The 27,993-nt window shown below is 46.1% G+C and overlaps 1 protein-coding gene across 3 annotated transcripts in view; it reads right to left on the reverse strand.

Annotated features, from left to right (window-relative positions):
* Nucleotides 1-27,993, reverse strand: part of Osbpl10 (oxysterol binding protein like 10) — a 254,445-nt gene that overhangs the window by 15,992 nt on the left and 210,460 nt on the right. For all 3 annotated transcript variants that reach the window (XM_048348609.1, XM_048348608.1, XM_048348610.1), the window contains 2 exons: nucleotides 9,732-9,881; nucleotides 1,122-1,602 (listed from right to left, as the gene is read on the reverse strand). In XM_048348609.1, the coding sequence (XP_048204566.1) occupies nucleotides 1,122-1,602; nucleotides 9,732-9,881 (631 nt within the window). The remainder of the gene's footprint in view (nucleotides 1-1,121; nucleotides 1,603-9,731; nucleotides 9,882-27,993) is intronic.

Below are 27,993 nucleotides of genomic sequence, written 5' to 3' on the forward strand. Positions count from 1 at the left end.
ATCACCTGTCTGTCTTACTGGAAAGAGTAGCTGGACCTGACCTATGAGACTCAGGAGTCTGAGCCTTGGACCTAAAATGCTTGTAACCACTCCTCCACCCGTTTTGCTGTGTCCTTTCTGCCTTTTACTCTCATTTCTTTCCCTCGTGGCCTCCTAGGCTGGTCCCTCATTGCCTCCTTTGGTCTTGATCAAATGCTACCCTCTCACCTAGCAGCTCACCCCTCCTCTCTGCAAGACACTCCAGACTTCAGCTACGTTTTCTCTGTAGAATTTAGCATCTTCCAAGCATAGCACATTGCTGACTTATTTTCCCAGGAGATGGAGGGTGAGATCTTTTTGTGGGGGCTTGGTCTCTTGCTTACCCAACTATCTGTAATTCCTAACACAATACTCAGAATCTAGTAGACAACTCACACAGGTGGGAAAGAGTCCTTAAGAGTCAATATACTCCCAGAAGCAAAATGCCAAATTGTATATTAAGATAATTTTTCTAGAAAGAACATCATAGTATTAAGAATCTCATGGGATTTCTGATGCAAAAAAAATGTCAAAGTGCCACCAAACACAGACAGACACCTCAATTTAACAAGGATTATCATAGATTTCTTCAAACAACTCATAAACTTCACTCAAAGCTATTTGCTTAAATAAAGACAAGCAACCCACCGGTGGTGTGATTATACTCTGTTCTTGCTTCAGAATTTCTAAGAGTCAAAAGATTTGCCTTGGGAATTTTTATGAGCAGCTTTTGAATAGACAGCACTATCATCTTCAATGTGAGCCAGAACATTGGCAAGGATGAATAAAAAATGTGTTTTCACAGATCTGGAGCCAACAGTGATATTCACCCAAGACTGGAAGAAAAATACTCATGTAAGGCAGAGCATGCAGATGTACAGGGGTGAAGCCAGGCAGGCAAGGCAGCTGGTCAGGCAATGGCTGTGCCTGTCACCTGGGCCCCACTGGGAAGTCAGCAGACCTGGTCCAAAATCCTTTCTTCCTTCGCACCCACTCCCAAGTCGAAAACTAAATGTCAAAATCTTCTCCACACAAAATTAGAAAGTGTCTATCAAGTACACAATCCTGTGTAAAAGCTAAACTCTTAACACAATATGGCTTACCTTCCCCAATCATAGAGACCCCCACGGACATGCCCATGAACTTGCTTTTGGTCCATACGTGAGTGTTGATGCACAGTCTCTTCTCCTTGCACTCACAGTAGAAGCAGGAGATGGGTGGGTGATGGGAAACTTGTTCAGCCACAAACCTTAGTTTGTAGCTTTTGGAGGGGTTATCGGCTCCCCGGTGTTCTTGGCAGTCCGTGGGGGAGGGAGGAGCAGTCCTCTTGGCTTTGACCTTGTCCTTGGGAACCTCCCAGGAGCAATGAAACGTTTCCCCAATGATCGGGTTGTAGGGCTTCTTGGCCAAGGCCCCCTTGCGGCCCTCATGGAAGGCTGTGAGATAATACTCCACGAAGGCAATGGCCCGCTCTTCTGGGGTGGCTCCGGCAGCCACGGCCAGGAGCAGGTCAGGGTGTGCCATGAAGTCAGCATACATCTCCAGCAAAGACCTCTTCTCCAGAATGAATGTGGGGAGCACCACCTGTGTGTGAAGGACACAAAGGCAGACAGGGCTCTGTGAATACAGCAAGCAAAGGCTGTGGCCCTGGCCACCTGGTCACAACTGACAGGGACAGGGACATTGCTTTCAGTGCAATAATGGGCCAATGATTCGAAGGCCTTGGAAGCAGCAGTGGTGCTGTGTGGAGCCAGCTCTAGGGAGAAACCTGAGTGGATAGGCTCTTCTTTGCCCATCTCTCCACATGGCCATCCTACCCACATCCCTCCCTCCGTACCCACTGGTCCTGAGAGTCATGAAGAGAGACTGGGAAGGCTTCTGCATTCCTCTACCAGTGGGGGGGTGTTCTCCACATTCCCCAAATCATGACAGTACACAGTGCCACAGCAATATGGACTAGGTAGACCCCGACCCGCTGCCACCAAGAAGAGTGGTGTACGTACCCCAACAGCAAGGGAGGTGGGAACCAAAGAGCAGGCCTACTGTCAAATGCCACAGCTCTGCCATGGGAAGAGGGGGACATCACAACCCCATTCTCAGGGCCAAAGCAAACCAGGGGACATTACAAAGAATAACAGGGGCTCAATAAGCCAGGTGTTGGTGGCTAGACTAGCGATTCAAAAGGCTGAGATTTGAGTATCACAGTTTGAAGCCAGCCCAGGCAGACAATCCTTGAGACCCTCCAGTTAACCAGGCAAAAGCTGGAAGTAGAGGTGCAGCTCAAATGGTAGAGTGCAAAACTTGAGAGAAAATGCCAAACAAGAGTGAAAGGCCCTGAGTTCAAGCCCCAGTGTTGGCACAAAAAATTATTAATTTATCTGTGAATTAAATTGATAAAAGGAACTTAGCATAAAGCATCTTTCAGATCGCACAGAGGTTACCCCACCTCTAGTTTGTAGAGATCTGGGTGACTGTCAGGATGGGATAAAGGAAATCCCCTAGCCCCAATGCCTGCCACTCTATAGTGATGCCATTTAAAGTAAATAAAGGAACCAGGGAATAGGCAACCCTCACTATTACTATCTAGAAAGGACAGCAAGCCCCATCACGCTCTGGAGTCATATCCTAGCAGTGAGCATTACTATTCTACCCAGTCAGCTGAAAAACCCAGTTCCCTTTCATCTGGGCCATCTAACACTTCTCCACTCATGTGGTCCCAGAGGATGCTGAGGCTGGTGGGCCACTTAGACCCTGCTGGCTCTACCTCAGTGACCTCTAGGTTGACCAATGCCAAATCCTGATCGCCCTGTCCTTCCTTCATTCCTGTGTCTGGGTAAACATACCTAAGAGCTGACTATGAGTACATAGGGTGGCAGACCTGTAAGCTCGTGTCAGCTCTCAAAAAAAAAAAAAACAAAAAAAAAAACAACCCTTGCACATGATGTGGATACAAAGTAAGGAAGAAGAAATGTCCAGAAGAAAGACTGGTAGATGTGCAAAGCACTGCAAATGCAGAGCCAGTCAGATAGAGCCTGGACCACCAGAGAAGCAAGATTTAGAAGTTTGGTAGGAAGCTTTTAATACTATTATTTAAATAGTTCTAGTATTTATGTGAAGCTAAAAAAAAAAGGCAAAAATTAAAACTGAACATGTAACACAATCCAAGTAAAAGGTTTAAAAATGTCAGCCTGTCTCTAGATGACAAAGTAGTGATTTGAATTTTTTTCTAAGTATCTTTCTGCCTAGCCTTAATAATAACACTGAAGATAGCAGCATCCAATGAAATAAACCATGCAAATCAATTTCTTCATTTTCTTTCAGGCACCACTTGGTAAAAGTGAGATTCCAGCTGCTTGAGGACCCCCCCAAGGCCGGCATGGAATGTGTGTTATGTGTGGGCAGTGCTGGCTGGCACCTGTCCCTTGCCGTGTGTGCCCACAGGGACAGTCCAGTGGCCGTCACTGACCCCTCTGGGGACTGCTCTTCTTACAGCTCCCTGCGACCCAGGCCCAGCTTCTTGCCCACTGCATGGCCAAATAAACAACAAGCAAGCAAAATGTCCCCACACTGTCCTTTGCCTGCAGTCCCTCACGGGCCCCTCTCTGACCTCCCTGCAGACTGGCAGTACACGTGATAGCTTTGGCAGATAGAGAGCCCCTCAATCCACAGAAGAGTGAAGCAGCCACCCTAGGCTAACGCCATTTCCATCTCCTCTCTTCCTCCTGGGTACAGTAGGCAGCCGTGGGAGGAACAGGCAGTATCACCTCAAGGGCAGCCATTCTGGATGAACTAACAACTACAGGTGAGGAAGTCTTACCATCAATCTCAGCTCCCCTCCTCCTCTACTCACCCCTGTGCAAGTGCTCTCACGTTTGCACTATAACTACAATGACAGGACCAGCTGCAATGTTGACTCTTCAATTACCTACTTTTAGAAAGGATACTTTTCCCCTAAACCAATAAGCATGACTAAAACTCAGGCTGAAGAACTAAAAACAAATCAGAAAAAAATGTCCTCTCAGACCCTAACCACTAAGCAAGCAGCACCACAAGAGAGCACAGAGACTGGGAAGCAAGGAGAAATGGAGCTGGATGGAAGCCTTTCGGGAATTCCCCTCTGTCCTCCGGGACTGTCCACTCTGCTGCCCAGTGAGAATATTTCTCTTACCCCAGTGGCAGGACATAAGGGGTTCAAGCCAGGATGGCTTGCCATCAGTTGATGTTCCTGGTTAGAAAGTGAGAGAAGGCTGGGCACAAGTGGCTCATATCTGTAATCCTAGCTACTTGGGAGGCTGAGATTGGAGGACCATGGCTTGAGGCCAGCCCAGGCAGAAAAGCTCCCAGGAACCCTTCTCAATCAGTACCCAGGTGGCCATGTGGCACAGGCCTGGTGTTCTAGCTACAGCAGCCTGCAAGAGGCAGGTGTACCCGGGTAAATGTCCACACAGGAAGTAAGACCTTATCTCAAAAGTAAGCAGAAAAAAGGGCTGGAGGCATGATTCAGTGGCAAAAGCATTTGTCAAACAAGCTACTGCCCCCCTACGCAAAGGAGACAGGAAGGAGGCACAGCCAACAGTGGTGACCTGAGTTTCATTTTCTAGGCTCTTCTACTGTCTCCTGCATGGCAAAAAAAAGCCTGTCATTCACAAATGGGAGAAACATCAGAAACTGTGGCTGAAGAAAAAAAGCCACAGCAGAGGCCTCTTTCTGTAGTTTCCTAAGTAGGCCTCCTCCCTCCCCTGTGCCCCTCCTAGGCCTCTCCACACCCCAGCAAGAACTACCTTCCTCAAATCTCCCTAAGAGATCAACTCCTACCTGGTCCCATCTCTCCCACTTTCAGATGATACCCTCACTTTCTCTGGGGCTGTCCCCACACAGACAGCCTCATTGCATTTCCTAGCTTGTGACCATCTGGATAATAAAGGGTCATTCAGTAGGTGGGCACTGGTGGCTCCTATAATCCTAGCAACTCAGGAGGCTGGGATCTGAGGATTGTGGTTCAAAGTCAGTCCAGGGAAAGAAAGTCCTTGAGACTCTTAACTCTAATTAGCCAGCCAAAAAAAAAAAAGCAGAAGAGGACCTGTGACTGTAGAGCCCCAGCCTTGAGTGAAAAGGCTAAGGGCCAGTGCCTAGGTCCTGCACCCTGACTCCAAGCCCCAGTCCCAGGTACTATGGGGGATGGGAAGCTCTGAAGAGGTACTAATGTTCAAAGAACCAGTCCTGAAATTGCAGGTTCAGAGATCAATGTTTGCAGCCTCCACTGAGCCTGGCATAACAGGTGTGGTGGCAAGACCATCCTCCCATCTCTCCATGGCATGTGCCTCTGCTATTTATGTACAATGCCAGACTGCCTCCAAAGCCAGCACCTGGATAGAAATCTGAACTAAACCATCACCCATCTGGGAAGACAAAAGTCAGTCCAGAGAGAATCCCTAGCCCTCAGTGGGGAGTACAGCAGGCTGGGTAACAATAGTAACAAGCCATGAAGCACCTAGAGGGGCCATCTCCTCAAAGGGCGGCTATAGATGGGAACCACCCAGCGAACATGCTGTAGGAAGTCCTCAGTCTCACACACCAAAGGATAAGTAACTCTGCCTACCTGTCTTTACTTCATTGGCCTGTTACCTGGCTGAGCCTCCCTTTCTTCTTTAGCACTAACTCCCCATGTAACTCTCCATTCACAGAATATCATGAAAGGGATTCAGTGACTTTTTTTTCTTCTGTATGTGCTGGAGCTTACACTTGGGCTGGGCACTGTCTCTTCAAGGCTGGTATTCTACCACTTGAGCCACAGCATCACTTCCAGCTTTTTGCTCGTTGTCTTGCTTCAAACCACAGCCTCCTACTAGCTAGTATTACAGGCATGAGTCAATGGCACCCAGCCTTCATAAGTATTATCTGTACCATCTTCTCAGAAACCTGTGACCAGGTATGACTGATGTGTCTACAAAGGAGAAAATGAAGAATAGCTAGAGAGCTAGACTGGAGCTGGCTCTCCTTGGGCAAGGCCCATGCTGGACCCTCAAGTTCCCTGGCTTCAGACTCAAGTAGCAGACCGTGAGACAAATGAGCTCCTGCTAATAGGGCCAGAGTGAGACCACCACACAATGATGTGGGCTCCCTCCTGACACAGACGGCCAGGACAAGTGAAGGGCCCAGGTTACTACGGTGGCTTTTATTGAGGAGAAACTCAGGACAGACAACAGTATGTATGTGATGATAGAAGGAAAATGAGACTTGGGAGAAGGGAAGTTGAGGATTGGAAATGGGAGGAACATATTCCAAAGCCACTCAGAAAAGTTCCTTTAACTCCATTTCCACTGAAGGAACATGACTACAAATGACCCTGACAATGACAGGAAGCCTAAAGTAGGAAACTCTCGGGGCATGAAACGGGGCCTGGGCACTGTCCCTTAGCTTTCTCACTCAAGGCTGGCACTCTACCATCTGAGCCACAGCTATACTTCCAGTTTTTGGTGGCTCGGGCCATGAGAATGTAGTCTAATGGATTTACCTACCTGAGCAGCCTTCCCAATCTCCACCTCCTGAGTAGCCAGGATTACAGAGTTAACCACCAGCACCTGGCTTCCCTTGTTTTGGAATAATAGCTTCTGCCCAGTAAAGGAAACTGGTAAGATACACATTCAAAAGTTTTTCTTACAAGTACCAACTGAGCCTTGCATAATACAGCATTTGCTGGTTCAGGACCAGACTAGGATTGCAGAATTGTAAAGCAATCATAGCAGTCAACTTGCCAAAACATAGTTCTCTCGATGTTTTCTTGTTCCTCCACATCTGACCTACATAATTTCAATTTTTCTTATTCTCTGTCTTCTACCACCCGTGACTCAAGTTCCGAGTTATATTTTTAAATGTTTTTAAAAAGTGCAATCCATGCTTTGGCTTGTGACCTAAAAATTGACAATATCTTTTGAAACGCTGGCCATTATCAGAAAATTAACAAACTTTATACACCACAGGAAAATCAATAAAAACTTGTGTCCCTCATTAAAAAAAAAGTACAATCCATGATACACAGTGAGTGAGACTGAAGGAAGATACTTTTAGAAGAAGAACAGAAAGGCTCAATGCCTACGTGCATCTGATCATACAAAATTATATTTAGCAAAATGAACTCCAGGAAATGAAAAAGAGAGGGTTTTTTTTCTATTTTTTTTGCCGTTTTTGTTTTCTTTCCTTTTTGTTCTGTCAATGGACACTATGTGGCAAAAGAATTCTATAACTTGTGAGGAAGGGGAGAATGGGAGGGAAAAACTGGGAGAGAGGGAGGGAAGTAGTGACATTGTCCAAAAAGAAATGTACTCATTACCTGACTTGTGTAACTGTAACATCTCTGTATATCATCTTCATAATAACGATTAAAATATTTAAATGAACAAAAACATATGATCTACAATGAGAATGTCTTACTGTGACCCAGAACAAGAAAATCAAACTAAAACTTACATGTATAATAGACCTTGAGAGCTTCCTTAGTTTATGTCTTACCAATGCTGGTCTAACCCACTAAACTTGTTATATATATATATATATATATATATATATATATATATATATATATATATATATATATATTTTTTTTTTTTTTTTGCCAGTCCTGGGCCTTGAACTCAGGGCCTGAGCACTGTCCCTGGCTTCTTTTTGCTCAAGGCTAGCCCTCTGCCACTTGAGCCACAGCGCCACTTCTGTTTTCTAGATATGTGGTGCTGGGGAATTGAACCTAGGGCTTCATGTATACAAGGAAAGCACTCTTGGCATTAGGCCATATTCCCAGCCCACTAAACTTGTTTTACAACTCACAGAAGATCATGACCTACAGTTTAGAAATATGGTTTTAGATCACGCTTGCTGTACCTTGTCATCTATAAGCCATCAGAACTACCTCATGCCATCTTGGTGTTCACATAACCCACAGGACTAAAAGTTTTTTAAAAGCGCAGCATTAGCTGAATGCCAGTGGCTTATGCTTGTCATCCTAGCAACGCAAGAGGCTGAGATCTGAGGACTGGGGTTTGAAGTTAGCTTAGGCAAGAAGGTCACTGAGACTCTTCCAGTACAAAGCTGAAAATGGAGGTTCGCCAAGTGGTAGAGCACCAGCCTTGAGCAGAAAAACAAAGGGACAGCACCCAGGTCAAGTTCAAGCCCCAGCATAAAACAATTTGTATTTAAAAAAATTTATAGTTGAAATGATAATTATATAGATAAAAGATGAAATTAGGAAAGGCAGCAGATAGAAAGAAGGTCTTTGTAACTTGGCACACAAAGGCAGGAAACAGCTACACAGAGCAAGCAAGGGTGAATCAAAGAGAACTTCCTGCCTGGTGTCCTCAAGGCACACCCACAATTCTGTCTCCCAGAACTTTGGACACGCATTCAAACCCATCAGAACATTTGAAGAAAGGACTTCTCAGACATCTTTGAGGATTCCATCTCTTGTGGCACTCTCCTGTTCCATCTCTGAGTAGGCAGGCATCGTGTTCTGTCATTTTCCTAATATTTATTCCATTCACTTCTTACTCCCTGACTGTCAGCCATGGCTGAGGGGAACAAATGGAGTCCAGACCCTTCATAAGCCAAATATGCCAGTGTCCTGAAGCCTGTTCCTCAGGCTTGACCACTTATAGTGCCCATAAGATTCTGATGGCCTTCAACATCTGAAGCTGCGAGGGAGCACGTGCTTGCCAGACATGATCTCTGCCTCCATTGCTGGTCACTGTTTTTGTGTGATTCCACACAGCAAGCCTCACACTGCAGCACTTAGCATCCTGCACCAGGCAAGACCCCCTGCCTGCCACTTCCCATCACCACATCACACTACCCAGGAGGCTAGGATGATGGTGTTGGAAACAGAACCCAGGTAGGCAAAGCCGAAGTTCAGGCTCTTTCTACCACCTCTCAACACCATTTACACTGTCCAACCACAGGCAAAGCTGCCTTTCCTGCTCGTCTCCAAAAATCCAATGGCTGTCCTGTGGTGAGGGATGGGGTGTAGGGGATCCTCCACATAGCATTGTCAGGATTCAGTCACTCAGGAAGATGCCTGCCTGCACTCAGCACCCCGATTCTAACCAACTTAAGGTTCATTTCAGTACACACAGACGATGAAATCTGTGTCCCTAATAAGGCTGTCTTTTGGGGACCCGCTGTGAAAGCTAATGGTAGCTGGCAAGCAGGCATGAGGCTGGCTTTTCTCTGTGGCATTGCTCCTGGCTCTGCCATTTTCCTTCTGCCACAGTCAGGGTGCCATAGCACCTTCCAGGGTCCACCCTTAATTTTCCCTAGAACATAGCTTCAGGTGTTATCTACCATCAAATGTAGTCCCTCGGTCCTCCCAAAGCAGCAGCTCCCGTAGGGAGCCAGATGTGAGGCTCTCCAGTCAGAGGGTGAGCACTGAATAAAAACATCTTCTCTGGATGGGTAGGGGAGCACACACCTATAGTCCCAGTGCTGGGATGGGTGAGGGGAGGAAAGAATGAGGAAGGATTGCTTGAGTGTAGGAATGGAGGTCAGTCTGGCAGTATGAGACTCCTCTGCCCTCCTCTACCACACACACGCATACACACTCACTTTCCAGCTACCTCTGGAACATCTGGAAACCTATGCTGGCCTTTCCCCAGCCTTTCCTCTCTTGACAGCGAGACAGAACTCAGACAAATGGTCACACAGCAGCCCAGTGGGACGCCCAGACCTACCTTGGTCAGATCCATCCCAAGTTTGAGTTGTGAAATGAGATGAAGAATTACACTGCGCTGATCCTCCATGACACCCAGTTCTGTCTCTTCCGTATCTTCATTGTCAGTTTTTTCATCTTCCGACAAAACCAATTCACTGTCTGAATTTGGCTAAAATGAAATCATTAAAAATCACCAGCTGGTCCTTTAAAAATTGGAAATGCAAATTATTTCCCACTCCCAAAATAAAACACCTCATACTGCCCCAGAACTTTCACTGTAAACCAGCCCTGGGGGCAGGCAGGCTGTTCACTGCTGCTCATCTCCAGGATGCCAGCCTAGGGACTACTCCTGATATTAAAAAAAAAAAAACTTCTCTTAAAAAAAAACTATAGTTAGTTTTTTAAAGTGTACAGATCTGAGACAGGCCCCCAATCAGACCCTTTGCAAACCACTCCTATTAAGTTATATAAACAAAGCCACCTTATAACTAATGTCAATTTTTCTGTTTATAAATCAAAGTTGTATCCTCCTGGGACTAAAACTACTTTCTACATGGAAAATTTAACTGAGGCTGTGTCCACCCAAAAGAATTATAGAATCACTATACCAAGTTTAAGAAGTCTCAGAATTGGCCATAAGGAAAGAGACCAAAAAAAAAAAAAATTGGCAACTTAAGGAAAAACTCTCCAAGCTTTATAACCATATATTGGCTACTCTGCCTTCCTTGATCCAAGTTTATTAATTCAGTTTTTCAAATTACACAGAAAATGGGCAAGTTAATAAGCAAAATGCCCATGGGGATTACAAGCATAAAATCTTCTAGTACTAAGTATGGAGAACTCTGGCCACCATGTGAAGCTGCACTTGGAATTCTGCTGACAGACAGAAGCCTGTTTCACTGCTTCACAGCCATTATTGTCACATGGCAATTATCCATAAGCAAAAGCACTCAGAGTACTTTAGGAACATTACCGATTTGCTCCCAGTTACTGCTAACACATCAGACATAAACTTTTTTTTTCTATGTATGCCAGTTCTGTAGCTTGAATTCAGGGTCTTGCATTCTCACTTGGCTTTTTTGCACAAGGCTGGCATTCTACCATTGGAGCCACACCTCCACTTTTGGCTTTTTGCTGGCTAATTGAAGATAAGAGTCTCTCAGATTTTTCTACCTGAGCTGGCTTCCAATCATAATTCTCAGATCTCTGCCTCCTGAATAGCTAGGATTATAGGTGTGAGCCACCAGCAAATGTATTGGTTTTAAATTTTAAAAAAATGTTTAAAAGATTTAAAGTTACCAAGGCTGAATATCTGAGAACCAAGGTTCAAAGCCAACCCCTGGCAGAAAAGTCTATGAGACTCTTATTCCCAATTAACCACCTGGAATTGGAGCTATGAGTCAAGTGGCAAAGCACCAGCCTTGAGTGAAAAAGCAAAGGAACCTAAGTTCGAACCCTAGTACTGGCATACACACTTGCGTGTGGGTGGGTGTGCGTGTGGGTGTGTGCATGCACACACCCACACACCCACACCTCCCAAAGAAAGTGAAGGGGTGACATTTTCCAAAATGTACTCATTACCTGAGATGTGAAATGGTAACCCCTCTGTATAACACCTTAGTAATAATAAAATTATATTCTTAAAAAGGTGACATCCTGGGATGCCAATAATGTTTTGCCTCAACTCTATATTAAAAAATGTGTTAGCTGGATGCCGGTGGCTCAGGTCTGTAATTCCAACTGCTCAGGGGGCTAAGATATGAGGATCGCAGTTCAAAGCCAGTCCTGGCAATAAGGTCCATGAGACTCTTATCTCTAATTAACCACCAGAAACCAGAAAGTGGTGCTGTGGCTGAAGTGGTAGAGTGCTAGCATTGAGCTGAAGAGCACAGGGACAGCACCCAGGCCCAGAGTTCAAGCCCTATGACAGACAAAAAAAAAAAGTGCTAAAATGAGTCACCTAATTTAAAAATAGTGTCTCATACTTTAGGAATCTTCTCTTTGGACTACTCCATTTTAAAACATGGGAAAATATTGTTTTTGCAAATAAAAATATTTTAAGACTTAAAAGAAAACCCACCCCCAAACCTGATAGTTTACAACCTTATTAGACAGAGCATGTAATATCTGAATACCCTTCTACTACAGACAGGCTATTTTCATGATTGGTGCTTGTAAGTGTCTGACCTAACCCATGCTGGCCGACCCCTACCAACCCTCCAAAGAGGTAAACATCTGCAGTACGCATTCTTAAAATGTCAATTTCAATAGAATTTTCCAGAGACACACTCCAAATCATCCTGTCTCCTCTAAATAACCTCAGTTCTGGACAGGCAGTAGGGAAGGCCTGGGTGAAGTTTGCCTCTATCATCTATCTGATTCTCTGGCTTCCTCCTGTGTTGCAGAATATCATTGGCAAGTGGCTTTGCTAGAACATTCGGAAATCACCAAGCTGCCCTGTCCAGGCAGTAATATCTAGATGGAAGTCTGAGAGCATGGCAGCCTTACACTGCCCTCCATCCAGCATTACCTCATCTGCACCTGCTTTCTGCTGGGCTACAATGGTACCTGGTACCAAGTCACTGGGCCTGTATGGGGCGTGGGCTGGGATGTGCAGGACCAGCCTTCCACCAGTCTTCCTCTGGGCTCTGCCTGGTCTCTCTCCACTGCACTGCAGGCCAGTATTAAAGTGGCATCTCTCAGGGGGTAAAGGCGCTCCTTTGACATGACCCTGAGCAGCTGTCTCTGTGAACTGAATCCTCTCATCCCAGCAAGGGAGAGGAGAGGGCAGCACCTAGTTATTTTTGCTTCATCTGAACCAACTAATAATCAAGTAAAAATCAAATCATCAGCCTCTGAGGGGGACAGGTGGGCTGCAAAGTTCTTAAACCTGTCACCAAAAGAGGTAGTCATGTTGGAAATACAATCATTCCTGCTCCACGTGTTGTTCCCAGAAAGCACTGATTATGAACTAAACAAATCCTAACTCAAGAGAAGCTGACATTCCCTTTATGAAGTGAATATTCTAAAGATGAGCTTCCACTGCCCACAGCCAGCGCGATCACCCCGGGAAATGGTCATCCTCCCCATTCATCACCACACTCCAGGGACAAGCTTGGAGTGCACACCTCTGCACTCTCCATATGCTGCCATCCTTTCCCTGACTGCCAGTAGCCAGGAAGCCATCTGCAAGATGTAGTCCTGGAAGAGATGGGAACACTAACTTCTCTAGCTCTTCCCACTTTGGATCCACTTCCTGTTCTCCCCTGGCCTGACTCCCAGAACACACTGGTTCCAGCAGACAACGAAGGCTGGTGCCCAGACCTAGAGTGAACTTATGAAGTGGCCAAGGGCGAGGCAAAACTCCTGGGGTCCTCATGTGCCCTCAGAACCATGGGAGCCCAATAAACAGCCCCCTCACTAGCAGAGATCATTAGCAAACCTCACCCTAACCTCAAATAAGATTCCAACAGAGATTTGTCATAGCTACTGAGAATCAATCTCTCTCTCCCTCTCTCTCCCTCTCCTTTACTCTCTCTCTCTCTCTCTCTCTCTCTCTCACACACACACACACACACACACAGAGTTTGATAGCAATGACTGTAAACAATTTTCCTACCCAGCCTCAAGAAAATCAGAGGGCGTTTTTTCCCCCATTCACCAAGATGCTAGTAAATATCTTAGAGGACCCATCTGTTCTGCGCCCACTGGCACTTAGTCCCTCTGCACCAAGGGCAGGCCAGCCTCTATGTGGGTCCATATTTGGGTATGTGGAGTAAAGCTAATAGCTGACAGTATAAATACCACCTGCCTGCATCCATGAAGCTTCTGGCTGGTTGGAACAAAGGAAGTGATGATCAGACCACGATGGAGGTTTGAAGGCCAAACCCTTCCTAGTTTTGAGGGTTTGTGGATTCTGACAAGGAGTTCAGAGACATAGACAACTTGTCTCTCCATCTAAGGAATGCTTTCTACAGCCAGGCGCATGTGCTCATCCACCATTCTTCCTGTCTCGGGATGTCTGCTTCTCTCTCAGTGCCCCCACCAGCACACACCTTGCACACCTACACAGGCATGACAGTGGCAGGAGTTCAAGGTGGCAGAATGATGCTTATCCACCTCAGGAAAAATGGACATCAGAAATGGTTTCATGAAGCTCAGTAAGAAATATCCTGATGAATTTCTGCCTCCCCAGAGTTCTTGGCAAATGAGCAAATCCAGCCACAAAAATGTACACAAACCTGAAGATCAAATGGAATTAAAATATGTCTTAAGGAGCAGTAGACTTAGGAAAGATGAGATTTTTTTAAATAAACTAACAAAAGTTATGACTCATGAGCACCTTCAGGCATATGGTATGACAAATATTCATACAGTTCATACCCATTAGAAATGTCAGAAAAAGATGCGTGAAAATTAGAGGGTTGCAAAAATATTGGGGATTAGGGACTATCTTTGAGGGCCTAGCCATAGCCTGGATCTAAGGAACATTCATGAAGATGTCCACCACCATGTGGATCATTTATGCAGAGTATGCATCTGGAAAATGTTCTGGAGAGCCCATAGCTCCCCTTGGAGGTTCACCATTCCTAGGACACTCAGAGAGGTCTCTGCCCCTCCTTGACCTCAGGCCTCTTGACCAGCAGTTGAAGCCATGAAAAAAATGTGCTCATGGGATGGAAAAGTCTAGCCACAGCAGTCGCATCATCTGACTTCCACAACGTATCTGGCAGGATGAAGCCAATCCATAGACAACTACAAGAGCCATTGCAAGAAGAAAAATAGATACTTATTTTAGGTTGCATAGATCCAGCAATCTTCTCACTTGCCATGCTAGTACAGGAGAAATGCTTGGCTTTGCTTTAGTCTTTTTGGTTTTCTTAGCAGGGAGGGGTTGAGGGGCGGGTACTCAGGTTTGACTCAGCCTACTACTTGAGCCACACCCTCATCCCTCTGCCCTGGTAATTTTAAAGACAGAGTCTCATTTTTGTGTCCATAGTAGGTAGGGTAATAGGCATGTGTTACCCCCACTCAGTTGAGATGGGAATCTTGTGAACTCTTTTTTTTTCCCCCAGGTTGGCCTGGAACCTTGATTTTCCTCATTTTAGCCACTGCAGCCAGCCATGGTTGAAATGAGGCTCTCACTAACTTTTTTGGCCCAAGCTGACTTCAAACTATGCACCTCCCAATTTCCACCTCTTAGGATTACAGGGGGGAGCCCTTGGTGCCTAGCCTCTGACTTTTAACGCAAAAATCACAATTCTTCAATAATAAATGAAAATGTCAAGCAAGACGGAATGCAGTTCTGATCTTTTTTATTCAATACAGAAATGAAATTTAAGTACGGTTTGGGTCAATTCCAGGAGAATCCATGATGCACGTTCATCTACAGAGCCTGCCGCTAAGCTTCAATCTCCTTCAGGCCAGCACATGGACACCCATCTGGGCCCTCCCCCACTTCCTCTCCGTAGGCAGGATACCATCACCCATTCTTCCTCGTTGATCTCTCCTCTCCCAACAGAGTCCTGGCCCTCTGAGCAGGAGTCAATACCAGCAGTCTGCCTGCTTACCTAGTGTTTTTTGTTGTTGTTTCCAGTTTTGTTTTGTTGTTTAATGTGCTGGTCCTGGGACTTGAAATCAAACCTGGGTGCTGTCCCTGAGCTTTTTTTTTTTTTTTTGCTCAAAGTTAGTGTTGGACTACTTGAGCAGACTTTCCTGCCCAATCCTCAGATCTCAGCTTCCTGAGTAGCTAGGATTACAGGTGTGAGCCACCAGTGCCCAGTCATTTCCCAACCTTTAATGGTTCCATGCACCTTTTAGACAGGGAGCTAGTACCTGACACAGCTTGCAGGCCACAGACAGCAGGGGTGAGGAGAGCCCTCTAGCAAGGACTACAATCAAGTCCTACAGCCATGTCTGGCCCAGTCGTTATACATAGTTTGCTTAAATAGACAAAGGTCTTCAACAGAAAAACTTAACACACCTGAGCTCAAGAGATTGGCAACATCACAAAAAACCTACATGCAGGGCACAGATGGGTAATGCAGCTAGCGAAGAACGGTCAAATCTCCATCTAACTGAGGATAATACTGGCCCATCCATGTTTAGGCCTGGTAACTTTCCCCACAATGGGCTCACCAGGAAGCACGCACTGCAGTGAAATGAGCCTCACCAAGAACCCTGGCACTGCAGGGCAGGACTGTATACACCCAGATATTATCACTATAGAGAATTGGGGAGATTGAGCCCTAAGAGATGGAAAAATGGAAACAGAGACACAGAGAGACTGAGCTCTACCTGAACTCCTCAAAGAGAATGTAAGGGTTCTGAGGGTCACAGAAAGCTAGGCAATGACTCAAAGCACTGCCCCAGGAGACCTCACATGTGAGAGAGATCAATAGACATCGCTACCTACAGCTCTATGGCAGACTAAAGGAGCAAGCATGCCCTTGTCTATAACATGTCTCATTCCACCATGACCCACACATGCGACCATGCAAGATGAACACCAGAGCAAGAACCATTTTGGTTTGGTTTTGTTTCTGTGCCAGCACTGGGGCTTGAATTCAGGATCTCACACTCTCACTTGGCTTTTTTGCTTGACCACTTGAGATACACTGCCACTTCCAGCTTTTCACTGGTTAACTGGACATAAGTCTCAAGGATATGTCTATCCAGACTGGCTTTGAACCTCTATCTTCAGATCTCAGCCTTCTGAGCAGCTGGGATTATAGGCTTGGGCCACCAATACCCAAATTGCAAGGATGATGTTAAGCACTTGATCACTAAGACTGGAAATGAAATATGGGTGTAGATCAGAGAGGAAAAAGGTAGGAGTGGAGAGAATGGAAGGATAGGTAAACAGGGGCCTGTCAAAGGAGGGGAAGAAGGAAATACAGTGAACAGAGAAACACAGTGGAAGAAAAGCAAGGGCAACCACATGTGGACAAGGCACAAGTGTTCAGGGATTGACTACAGAACAAATTTCCCCCAGTTCTAATGATATTTGTATTATTGTTGTTAACATTTAGGGACTTCATCAAGACAAAAACACGATCCCTTTTCTCTTAAGCCATAGTTCACAAATTATCACTATCATTGCATAATCCTACCGCATCTTCACATTGGCAATACTTTATACTAAGAAGCCCCAGTTCAGCAGCCTGGCATCAGGAAAAGCTAGCACAGGTGCATTTGACGATCTAGTCCAACTGCCCAGGTACCAATAACAGCAGTGTAGCCCAGGGCATGCTGGGTAGTGCAGGAAGTTCCACTCAGCTTTCTTGTCCCACAGTCCTTAACAAGTAACATATTTACTATTATATGCATGGGGGAAAAATCATCTCCCTGAAGACAAAGAAATGGAAAGTTTTGTTGGTTTTATTTTTTGTGCCAGTACTAGAGCTTGAACCCAGGGTTTTGGTATGCTGTCCCTTAGCTTTTTCCCTCAGGCTGTGGCTTTGGAGTGTGACTTGAAACCAGGATCCCCAGATCTCAGCTTCTTGAATAGGTAGGATTACAGGTGTGCAGCACAGGTGCCCAGCTGAGATTGAAAGTTTCATTACATAAATGTCAAATGGCAGTTTCCTCACACTGAGTGCACTCGGGACTTCTCCAAGAATCTCTTTGTTGTCTGTCTCTAATTTTCCCCAGCAGGCCATCATGACAGGGCGAAAGGTCTCTGGGCTGAGTATCTGGACACTGCTGCCTGGTCAGAAGCCATGTTGAAGTCAAGGTCATGTCTTTGTCTTCTTGCACAGTTGTGGCCTCTGGCCCTGACACAGGGCAGCTGAAGGCTACTGCACACGTACTTTCCTCAGTGTGGAGCCACTCCCAAAGTCAGGCAACCGCTGTGCCTTGCACATCACCAATGTACTGAGGTGAACTTCTCTTGCCATTTAGAGGTAGGTTAGAAAATGAGGTCACTGCAATGTGGGACCTGATGGAGAAGGGGGTTCTTGTTCTTGACAAGTCCCAGAACAAGCATAAGCACGTAGAAAGCTGATCCCCGCTCTCGTTATGAAGGTGCTGAGTTGATTGCCACAGGCATCACAATCCTTCTGCTGCCTCCCAGGCTGGCTGCTTTTCTGGTGCTAACCACACATACACACACATTTACCACACTTGGCTCTCATCGACTGGAAGGACAGATGCTCTTCCTGAGCAAAGGGGCCGACCTGTAGAAAGGTTATTTTTAAATAAAACACACCTGGGACAGTAGAAGAAAGTCAGTTTTGGGGAGGGGAGGGAACGGGGATGCATTCAACACCAGATAATCAGGAACAACTATCCCAAGAGGGTGACTGGCATTCCCCTAGGGGACAGAGCATTCACAGGGATTGGCAGCAGGCCTCTGTCCCTTCTCCACATCTGCTTGGAAAGCACAGCTCCACCAGTTTTAAAGAAAAGAGGACAAGGAAGGAGTCAGGAAACAAAGAAACCCTATAGCAAGTGTAAGGAGGGGAGGCAGTGGGAATGGCAAGGGGAGAAGCGCCTGCAGCGGGGCTTCACAGCTCCCTCATAGGAATGGTCACCATCAGCATGCAAGAGACAGGCTGCAAGACACACAGAGCAGGCCTTTAGAATCAGGGGAAGAGAAGGGTCCTGGTGGGATGGAGAGGACCTACTAAGCGCCGAGCACTGTTGGGGGGGGCGTGCTGTACATCTTTCAGTGGTTCAGTACTGAACAAAGGACCAGAAAGGTGAGAGGTAAGGGAACAGAGTCATGGTGGCTGGCCCAAATTCTGGTATTGTATGAGCAACACAGACTAGAGAAGCTTGTTAGCATCGAGATACAAGTCATGGTGCAGGAAGAAGAGCACACATGCATGCACGTGCACTCTCTCTCTCTCTCTCTCTCTCTCTCTCTCTCTCTCTCTCTCTCACACACACACACACACACACACACACACACACACCAAGCTTCAGGAGACAGTGAGGCATGCCGGGAAAGCTCTAAGCTTTGTCTGCAGATGAGTATCCTGAAGACACTCCTCAATGCCACTATTTCCATAAGGCCCAGCTCCTTTTCTCTAAAAAGAGATAGAGCCAGCCACATCTCAAGAGTTGCCCAAAGAGAAAAACCAAAGAGGTAAAGAGCCACACTCTCATGAGGCCTGTGGCTGTCCCACTGGACCCACTGTGCTGTGCAGAGGCGGGCTGACCAGCTGAGGCAGGCTCACCTGAAGCCACTGCTGCTACCCCACAGCTTCTTCCATGTGCCCCACTCCTGCCTCTCCAGCAGCACCCCTCTTGAAGCTGTAGGATGCCGCCAACACCTCTGCTAGGTCTCCCCCAGCCAGGGGACACTGAGGCATGGCAGTCTGAGCTGTCCAAGCAGTTGCCATGACCCTGACCCTGAGATGACATCCCTCCAGGGCTGGGGCTGCACCGGAACCAACACACGATGGCAAGGTCGATGGGTAGAGAAGGCATCCCAGCAACTGTCCCCGGAGGAACAGCTGCAGCTCAGAGGTAACATGCTAACACAAGCGGCAGAGATACATCCACAGCTACCTGAGCTCTCCAGAAGGCCCAAGAGAGGTCAGAAGAAACTCCTGCAAGATGCTATTCTAGCCCTCCTGGAGCTCTGATAAGAGGACACCTGGGTGGGTTGAGAGATAAGCTGCTTCCAGACCCACAGGAGTTCCTATCACCTCTGTGCCCTCAGATGCATACAATGATCAAAACACCTTTTACATTGGAGTTAGAATGATACTTAAGAGGAGTCTCAGCCAGGTGCTGGCAGCTCATGTCTGCAATCTTAAGCTACTCAGGAGGCTGATATATGAAGATCATGATTCGAAGCCAGCCCAAGAAGGACATGGGGATTTTATCTCCAATTGAGCCCCGGAAGTGGAGCTGTGGCTCAAGTGGTAGAGTGCCAGCCTTAAGCTAAAGGACAGTACCCAAGCCTTGAGTCCAAGCCCCACTACTGGCACATATGCCTCCCTCCCCCCAACACACACAGACACACAATCCTTTATCTCCACAGTAACATCAAAGTCTGCTGTCGTCTGCAAGACATTGCTCCACTACATCTATCTACACTCCTACCAGTCCCTGCTTGGTGTGCCCTCCTCACCCTGAGGTAAGCCACCTTCCCATGCTCCATCCTGGGAGTTTTCCCTCTGCTGTTAGCACTCTTCTTCCTCGCATCCCTCACATTTGCACTCAACTGTCCTCTCACCAGACTGACCTCTGTCCATCCTTTAAGCCCTTCCTCCTCCTCTTGGGTGCTATCACTCTCTAGGCCTTGGACTCATAAACATTTGAGCTAACATGTTCTCAGACCAACTTCTAAGGTAGCCTCTGCCCCATGTGCTTGCTATTACACCGCCAGAAGGTTCTTCTCCAAACACCCATCTCTCTGACCAAAAGTCTTCAACAGGGCTGAGTACAACCCTGTGGATGAGCCCAGTTAAGACTCGCAGAGCCCTGTGGTAGAGTCCAGGTAAGACTAGCAGAGCCCTGTGGTAGAGTCCAGTTAAGACTCGCAGAGCCCTGTGGTAGAGTCCAGGTAAGACTCGCAGAGCCCTGTGGTAGAGTCCAGTTAAGACTCACAGAGCCCTGGGTCCCATCCCTCACCCACCCCCAAAAGACAACAGATCTCCAATGCCCACACAAAAGCATCCACTCCATCCAACACTGAAAGCTTCTCCCTTCCCCTCCATCTCTCAACCTGCGCTTCCTCCTGCCTACCCAGATCCAATCATACAGCAGGCCCTCCCTTCTCAGTCCTCCATCATGGGCATTCAACCAACTCTCATCTAAATATTCACAAAAAGATTATATTTACATGATACATGGGGAGACTGTATTCTTGTGATTGTTCCCTGAACAACACAGTATAACAACTGTCTCCACAGCATCTGTATTGTGTTGGCTATTAGAAATGGAGGATTCATGAAGGTTCTACACCAAAACCAAGCAATGTTGCTCTGAGGACTGGCACATCTGGGGCCCATTCCTATGGCTCCCCAGAGACAGCTGTGATCACCTCCCAGCCCCCGCCCCCCCGCCCCCACTGGCCCAGAGAGTACTGACCAGCCCCACACAGCTACTCATTAAAGTTAAATAAAATTCACTTCCACAGTGTCACAGCTTAATCTCTCTAACAGTGATTCCAGTTAGTGGCTGCCATTATTGGACAGTTTAGGAGGAAAGGAGTTCACTATCATAGCAGGTCAAGTGTTGCTTGAAAGTTTAACATTCTCCAACCCCATTTCTAGTCCTTCCACTGTCACCTCTTTGCCATAATGGCACACTGGAGCAAGGCATCCATGCCTCGAAGACACACCCCACCACCCCTGGAGTCACTCACAAGCCTGCCCTGCCTAATAGTCCAGACTTCTTGCTGACAGCAAGCTCAGGGAGGACAGATGGCACTGGCACCACTCCTTTTAAAACCCCAAAGAACAACCTGACGAATGTATCCATCTCAGACACACAGCTGAGGAATGGGGGGGGGGGGGGTTAATAAGTAGTGACTGGAAGGAACCTGTGCCTAAAGAGTTAAAGCGGTATCAGTGGCTTCATGCCTGAGATCCTAGCTTCTCGAGAGGCTGAGATGTGTCACAATTCAAAGTCAACCCGAGTACATAAATCCAAAACTCTTCATCTCCATTTTTAACAGTGAAAGGCAGGAAGTAGTCTGTTTTTCTTTTTTGTGTGTGTGCCAGTCCTGGGGCTTGAACTCTGGGCCTGAGCACTGTCCCCGGCTTCTTTTTGCTCAAGGCTAGCACTCTACCACTTGAGCCACAGTGCCACTTCCGGCTTTTTCTATATATGTAGTGCTGAGGAATCGAACCCATGGCTTCATGTATACGAGGAGAGCACTTTACTACTAGGCCATATTCCCAGCCCAAAAGGCAGGAAGTGAAAGTATGAAAAAACTAAGGGACACTACCAAAGCCCCAAGTTCGAACCCCAGTATAGGTATATACACACGCACGCACACACACATACGCATGCACGTGCACATATACATACATTAGGTAAAGGAATTTGCCCTAAGATTTGCTCATCTAGTAATCACTGGGGCACACAAACAGAATCCTCCTTTCAACATCCATGGGGTCAATTTTTACTGACTTGTGCTTTGTGCACAGTGATGGGTCGCCTAATACTGCAGATGATAAATGCCTTTATTCAGAAAGGAAACACGGCACTGAGGTTCAGGGCACCACATAAGGAATTCCTCCAAGATCCACACTCAGTGCCACTAACTACTACACAGCCTTGCTTCTCGCCCAAATTCTAAAGCCAGGGGCCGGAACTGTAAAGCAGGGACAGGAAAAGAAAAAAACAATAACAAAAACAAAAAAACAAACAAAATGCTACTCAATGGTGAGGGTGTGCAGACAGCAGACAGCAGGCAGCAGGGGGGAGCTCTGAATTAGGCTTCTTTTTTTTTTTTTTTTTGGCCAGTCCTGGGCCTTGGACTCAGGGCCTGAGCACTGTCCCTGGCTTCTTCCCGCTCAAGGCTAGCACTCCGCCACTTGAGCCACAGCGCCGCTTCTGGCCGTTTTCTGTATATGTGGTGCTGGGGAATCGAACCTAGGGCCTCGTGTATCCGAGGCAGGCACTCTTGCCACTAGGCTATATCCCCAGCCCTGAATTAGGCTTCTCAATGTGTGGTGCCCAGGCCTCTAGCTCCTAACTGAAGTGCAAGGCCAAGAGCCCATCTCAGATCACAGAGGTAGTATGTTTTCAGCTGTTATTCCTTTAATTCAAGTCTAACTATAAATTATCCCTAATATAATGTATTTATCTTAGCATACAGCTCTGAGTTTTGAAAAATATTGCCAAATGTTGTCATAGTTTATATTGATTTCATTTTTATCATATATATTCATTTAATTCTCCTCATTCTTTTTATCATTAGCCTATATGGCATCATTGTGTAGCTGCAAGTTTTTCAATTCCACCCCCTTTCCAGCTGTCCTGTGATTCTGATGTGCCTTAGAGTTTTTGTTTTCTTGTGCTAGTACTGGGGCTTGAACTCAAGACTCCCTGCTCTTGCTTAGCTCTTCCACTCAAGGCTGGCACTCTACTACTAGAGCCATACCTCCACTTCCTTTTGGTAGTTAACTGAAGAAAAGAGTCTCACAGACATTCCTGCCTAGGTTGGCTTTGAATGGCAATCTTTAGATGTCAGCCCCCTGTACCTAGGATTACAGGCTTGAGCCACAGGTACAGGCATGGCCAGGCATGTGAGCAGCACTGTTCCATGCATACCCGAGACCATGGAGGCAGGTGGATCAGCAGAGAAAAGCAGCAGGCTTGCTTACAGGTTGGCCTCCAGGATGAGAGAGCAACAAGTGACTGTTCAAATCCTGTCCCATGTGCCTTGAGTGGAGGTGGCACTGGCCTACATACTTAGGAGGAATCCAGAGAAATGGACTTTTCCAGAAACTTGTGTACCTAAGAATCAGAGAAGATTGTATCCCTCAATGTTAGACATCTGTTCTAGAAACCTCAAAAACAGATTCAAAGGCTATCCTCCCTTACTGACAAGAGGGACTGTATTCTCATCCATGCCATATCAGCTGGTCATTCCAATCTGTGATACATTTTAACTGGCTGTGTTATTCATTTATGCCTTTCACCTGGAAATTCCCGACTGAATCTGTCCAGTGAAAACTGCATAAGGCTAGGATAACACAAAGGAAATAACCAATAGTAACATAAGAAAAAGAACAGTTTTGATTTATAAGGCATTAAAAGGCATGAAGCATTTACTGTTCATGGAAGATCAGAAGAGACTACATCACGAATTAAAGGAAAGAGCCCAACACATTAAGAACTACTTTGCAATCCGGGTGCCAGTGGCTCACATCTGTAATCCTAGTCACTCAGGAGACTGAGATCTGGGGATCACAGTTCAAAGCTAGCCTGGTCAGGAAAGTCCATGAGATTGTTATCCACCAAAAAGCTGGGATGGAGGTGTGGCTCAGGTGGTAGAGCACCAAACTTGAGTGGAAAAAGTACAGCATCTAATACCTGAGTCCAAGCCCCAGTATCAAAACAAAATTTAAAAAATTTAGCACTAGTTTTTATTCATTCAGATCTCTCTTATGCCCAAATTTACATTTCTGTGGCATAAAATAACCCAGCAATGACTCCAAGCTAGAGTTTTTATAGTTGGAGTGGAGATTTTTGACAAAATTCTCTACTTCTACATACCATAACTTCATCCTATTCATTAAACATGATCATAAAATACATACTCAAAATAGCTTACAACATATGGCACTTTATTTACAAGTCATATTTAACTAGATATGATACCTTATGTCACCCATATTTCAATATCTCTTTAAGGCTGGATATCAGTGGCTTATACTTTTAATTTTTGCCACTCAAGAGGTGATCAGGAGGATTAAGGTTCAATGACAGTCTGAGCAAAAAAGGTCATAAAGACCTCATCTTATAACTGGATGCCATTATCCAAAATACATAGGACGCATAAATAGGAAGATTATGGCTAAAGCCAACTAAGGTTAAAAAAAAAAAGACTCTTTCTTAAAAAAGAATGATAGCAAAAAGGGCTGGAGGCATGGCTCAAGCTTAGCATCAAACTGAGTTCAAACCCTAGTACTATCAAAAATTAAAAACATTAATTAGTTCAAATCTAAACTGAATGACTGATTGAATTCAACTTCGGTCACTGAGAAACAAAACTGTTGTTTTTATCAACTTGATAAATATACTGAATGAAACTTCATCAAAAATTAGCAGCAGGGTGCTGGTGGCTCATGCCTATAATCTTAGCTACTCAAGAGGCTGAGATCTGAAGATCGCCCTTCAAAGCCAGCCCAGACAGGAAAGTCTATGAGACACATCTCCAATTAACCCCCAGGAAACCAGAAGTAGAGCTATGGGTAGAAGTGGTAGAATGCTAGCCCTGAGCAAAAGAACTCAGGGGTGGCACCTCAGACCCTGAGTTCAAGCCTAACAACTGACAAAACAAAAAACAAAAACTAGCAGTACCGGAGCCTGGATGGGGACAGAGGTTCGATCCAGAGCCTGTGTGGAATTCATCAGCGCACTCTGATATCTGCTTCCAAGCTAGAAACAGTGAGAGAAGGCGAGTGAAAAACAGCATGCTCCTCATGAAGCATTTCCCAGGTGAGGGGATGACGGCTCGATCCTGGCCAGGCCAACGCCCCCACGGGCTTGGCTGTATTTATCAGCAAGTATGGGTTCCCGGATTGCTGTCTCCTCCTCCTGCTCATGGAGCTAAGTTTTAAGTGAATGCTACATTTTGAAAAAGCACAGGGAGAATATGTCAAAGGAGTTCAGTCTAGATAGGCACTAGTGGCTCATGCCTGTAATCCTACTTAGGAGATTGAGATCTGTGGATTGCAGTTCAAAGCCAGCCTTGGTAGGGAAGCCCCATGAGACTGCTATCTCTAAAAAGCCAGAAATAGAGGTGTGATCCAAGTGGTAGAATGGCAACTTTGAGCAAAAAAAGCTAACAGACTGAGCCTAGGCCCTGAGCTCAAGCCCTAGTACTGGTACAACAACAAAAACTGGCGTAGTCCAAGAGATGTTCCTGTGAAAACATCGTACCTGATGGACAAGGGTCACCCATGTGGCTGCCACTTCCAGACCCTGCAAACCGGTGCACCCCTACATGCCACCGCTCTGCATAGAAGATCTTACAGGCTCCTTAGAGAAGAATTCTGAGCAAATATCAGTTAGAAGCTTAACAACCCAAATTAAAATATGCAAAGGCAGCAGAAAGGAAGTTAGGCTGAAAGGAATTCAAATGGTGAGTAGGTACATGAAAATGTGCTCCACATCATTCAAAAAACAGGATGATAATAAGACTTTCAAATCATCCCTTAATGACAAAGGCATTGGATAATGGAGCCCTCACATGTTGCTGAGGAATCACCAATTTCATTGCATCTTAGAGGAAGATTTGATCCAGAAATCAAAATTTTAAGTTCCCACACTTGTTGCCTAAATTTCACTTACCAGAAAAATTTCACTTCAATTGCTAGGAAATTTCTCTGTGTAAGACATATTTAAATAAATGTAGCAGAATATGCATAACACAATCTGTTAACAGTGACAGACCGGACAACCTAAATATTCCCACAGCCTGGGTAAACAAGAGTTGTTAAATGGAAATACACTACTGAGTACGGTAGATCATGTATATAATCCTAAACTACTCAGGAAGCAAAGGTCAAGAGGATCATGATTTAAAGCCAGCTCAGACAAAATCACAGTCCTCATTTCAATTAGAAAGCCAGGCCTGAGATGGGAGCCTGGGCTCACATCTGTCAGCCCAGACACACAAGGGGGCAAAGGTAGGAAAATCAAGGTCTAAGCCAGTGCAAACAAAACAAATCATGAGGAAAAATAAGTGAAGCAAAAAGGGCAGGGGCATGGCTTAAATGACAAAGCACCTGCCTTGCAGCTCAGCAGAAGGGCTGGGTGCTGGTGGCTCAGGCCAGTAATTCTAGCTACTCAGGAGGTGAGATGATAGGGGTTTGAAGTCAGCCTGGACAGGAAAGTCTGTGAGACTCTTACCTCCAAAAAACTACTCAGAAAAAGCCAGACTACTCAGAAAAAGCCAGAAGTAGTGCTGTGGCTCAAGTAGTAGAGCAAAAGAAGCTTAGGGATAGTGCCCAGGTCTAGTTCAAGCTCCAGGACTGGCAAAAAAAAAGCTAAGGGGAAGTGCCTAGGCCCTGAGTTCAAGCCCAAAGACCAACACACACACACACACACACACACACACGCACACGCACACACACGCACGCGCACGCGCGCACACACACACACGCACACACACGCATGCGCGCGCACACACACACACACACAAAGAACAAGGGCATTTGTGTTTGTTGCTGATTTCCAAGGACAGACACAGAAGCCATTCTACAGGACTACTTCAGAAGGGAGACATTTGATTTCCTACAAGTTCCACATGGTAGGTGTTGAACATGGTAATTACACTGTTTTACTATGATTTTTCTAAATTCTCCTTCTCACACTGCCAAGCTACAAAACTGAATGAACTGCCAAAAGATATGAAATTTCTTTCATGTTGGCTTAATTCTATGCTTCTTGGGGACCAGGGAAGGGCTGAGTGGCAGGCAGTGGCAGATGAGGGGGAAACAAATTTGAAGTTTTCAAGGGATACAGAAAAAGGAAAGCTGGGAAAGGAATGTGGCTTAGTGGTAGAGTGCTTGCCTAGCATGCATGAAGTTCTGGGTTTGATTCCTCAGCACCACATAAACAGAAGCTGGAAGTGGCACTGTGGCTCAAGAGGTAGAGTGCTAGCCTTGAGGGAAAAAAAAGCCAGAGACAGTGCTCAGGCCCTGAGTCCAAGAGCCAGGACTGGCACAAAAAGGAACATATATAAAGAGGGGGAGGGGATCTAGGAACACACCAATTAACTAGGAGAAAGCCCAAAGTATATATGAGGAATACTCTTTCCCGTCATAACATTCTTTCTCCAAAATCATAAATCTCTAATCACAGGCTCTTTGTCTTTGGAAAGGGAATGACATTAGAGCCAGCATGTCAACCAACTGGAGAACAATTCCTTGTGGACAAATGAAAATGCTAGACTTTGTTGAGGGTAGGTCGGCGACAGGGAAGGGGAGAGTAGTAGGGTCTGGGACCACACTTACAAGGTGAGACCAAAGACCCAAAACAAAGTACTAAAACTTTTCATACCACATGGTTCCCAGCTCCTCAACACGCCACCACTGGTTCAGCTCCAACTTTCTCCCCTGGCAGCAACACGAATGGCAGGCAAGGAGAGAGCAGGGGAGGAGGAGGGAAAGCCCATAGAAAGCACTGTGGTGCTTTAATCCCTGCTTATTCACCACTTTCAAAATGCTTAATCCTTTGGGGACTGCTGCAGGAGAGAGGAAGATTGGACCATTTGGCACTGAGTTTTTTTCATAGGATTCCAGCTCACAATTGGTAAATCCCAGGTAGCTGGGCCCCAACACTCTGGAAGGTGTTTATGTCACAAAGCCATCTAGCATGGGGGGAGGGCAAAGGAGGGAGGACACATGGGGAGCAGTATGGAGGTACAGACATTAGGAAGTAGGTGGCTGAGCCAATTTTGGCTATGAGATTAAACAGAAGAAGAAAACTGGGAGGCTTCTTTCCCAAACAAATGGTCTAAAGAAAGCCCCTAGCTCTTCCATCCAAAAGATGCTATGAGAAGATGCAGGGTATTGAGCTCTGGCCATGAACCACACAACACAGACTAACAGCATAGGGATGAAAAGGATGGTGAGGCAGTA

Source organism: Perognathus longimembris, chromosome 6, assembly GCF_023159225.1.
Source record: "Perognathus longimembris pacificus isolate PPM17 chromosome 6, ASM2315922v1, whole genome shotgun sequence".
NCBI lineage: Eukaryota > Metazoa > Chordata > Mammalia > Rodentia > Heteromyidae > Perognathus > Perognathus longimembris.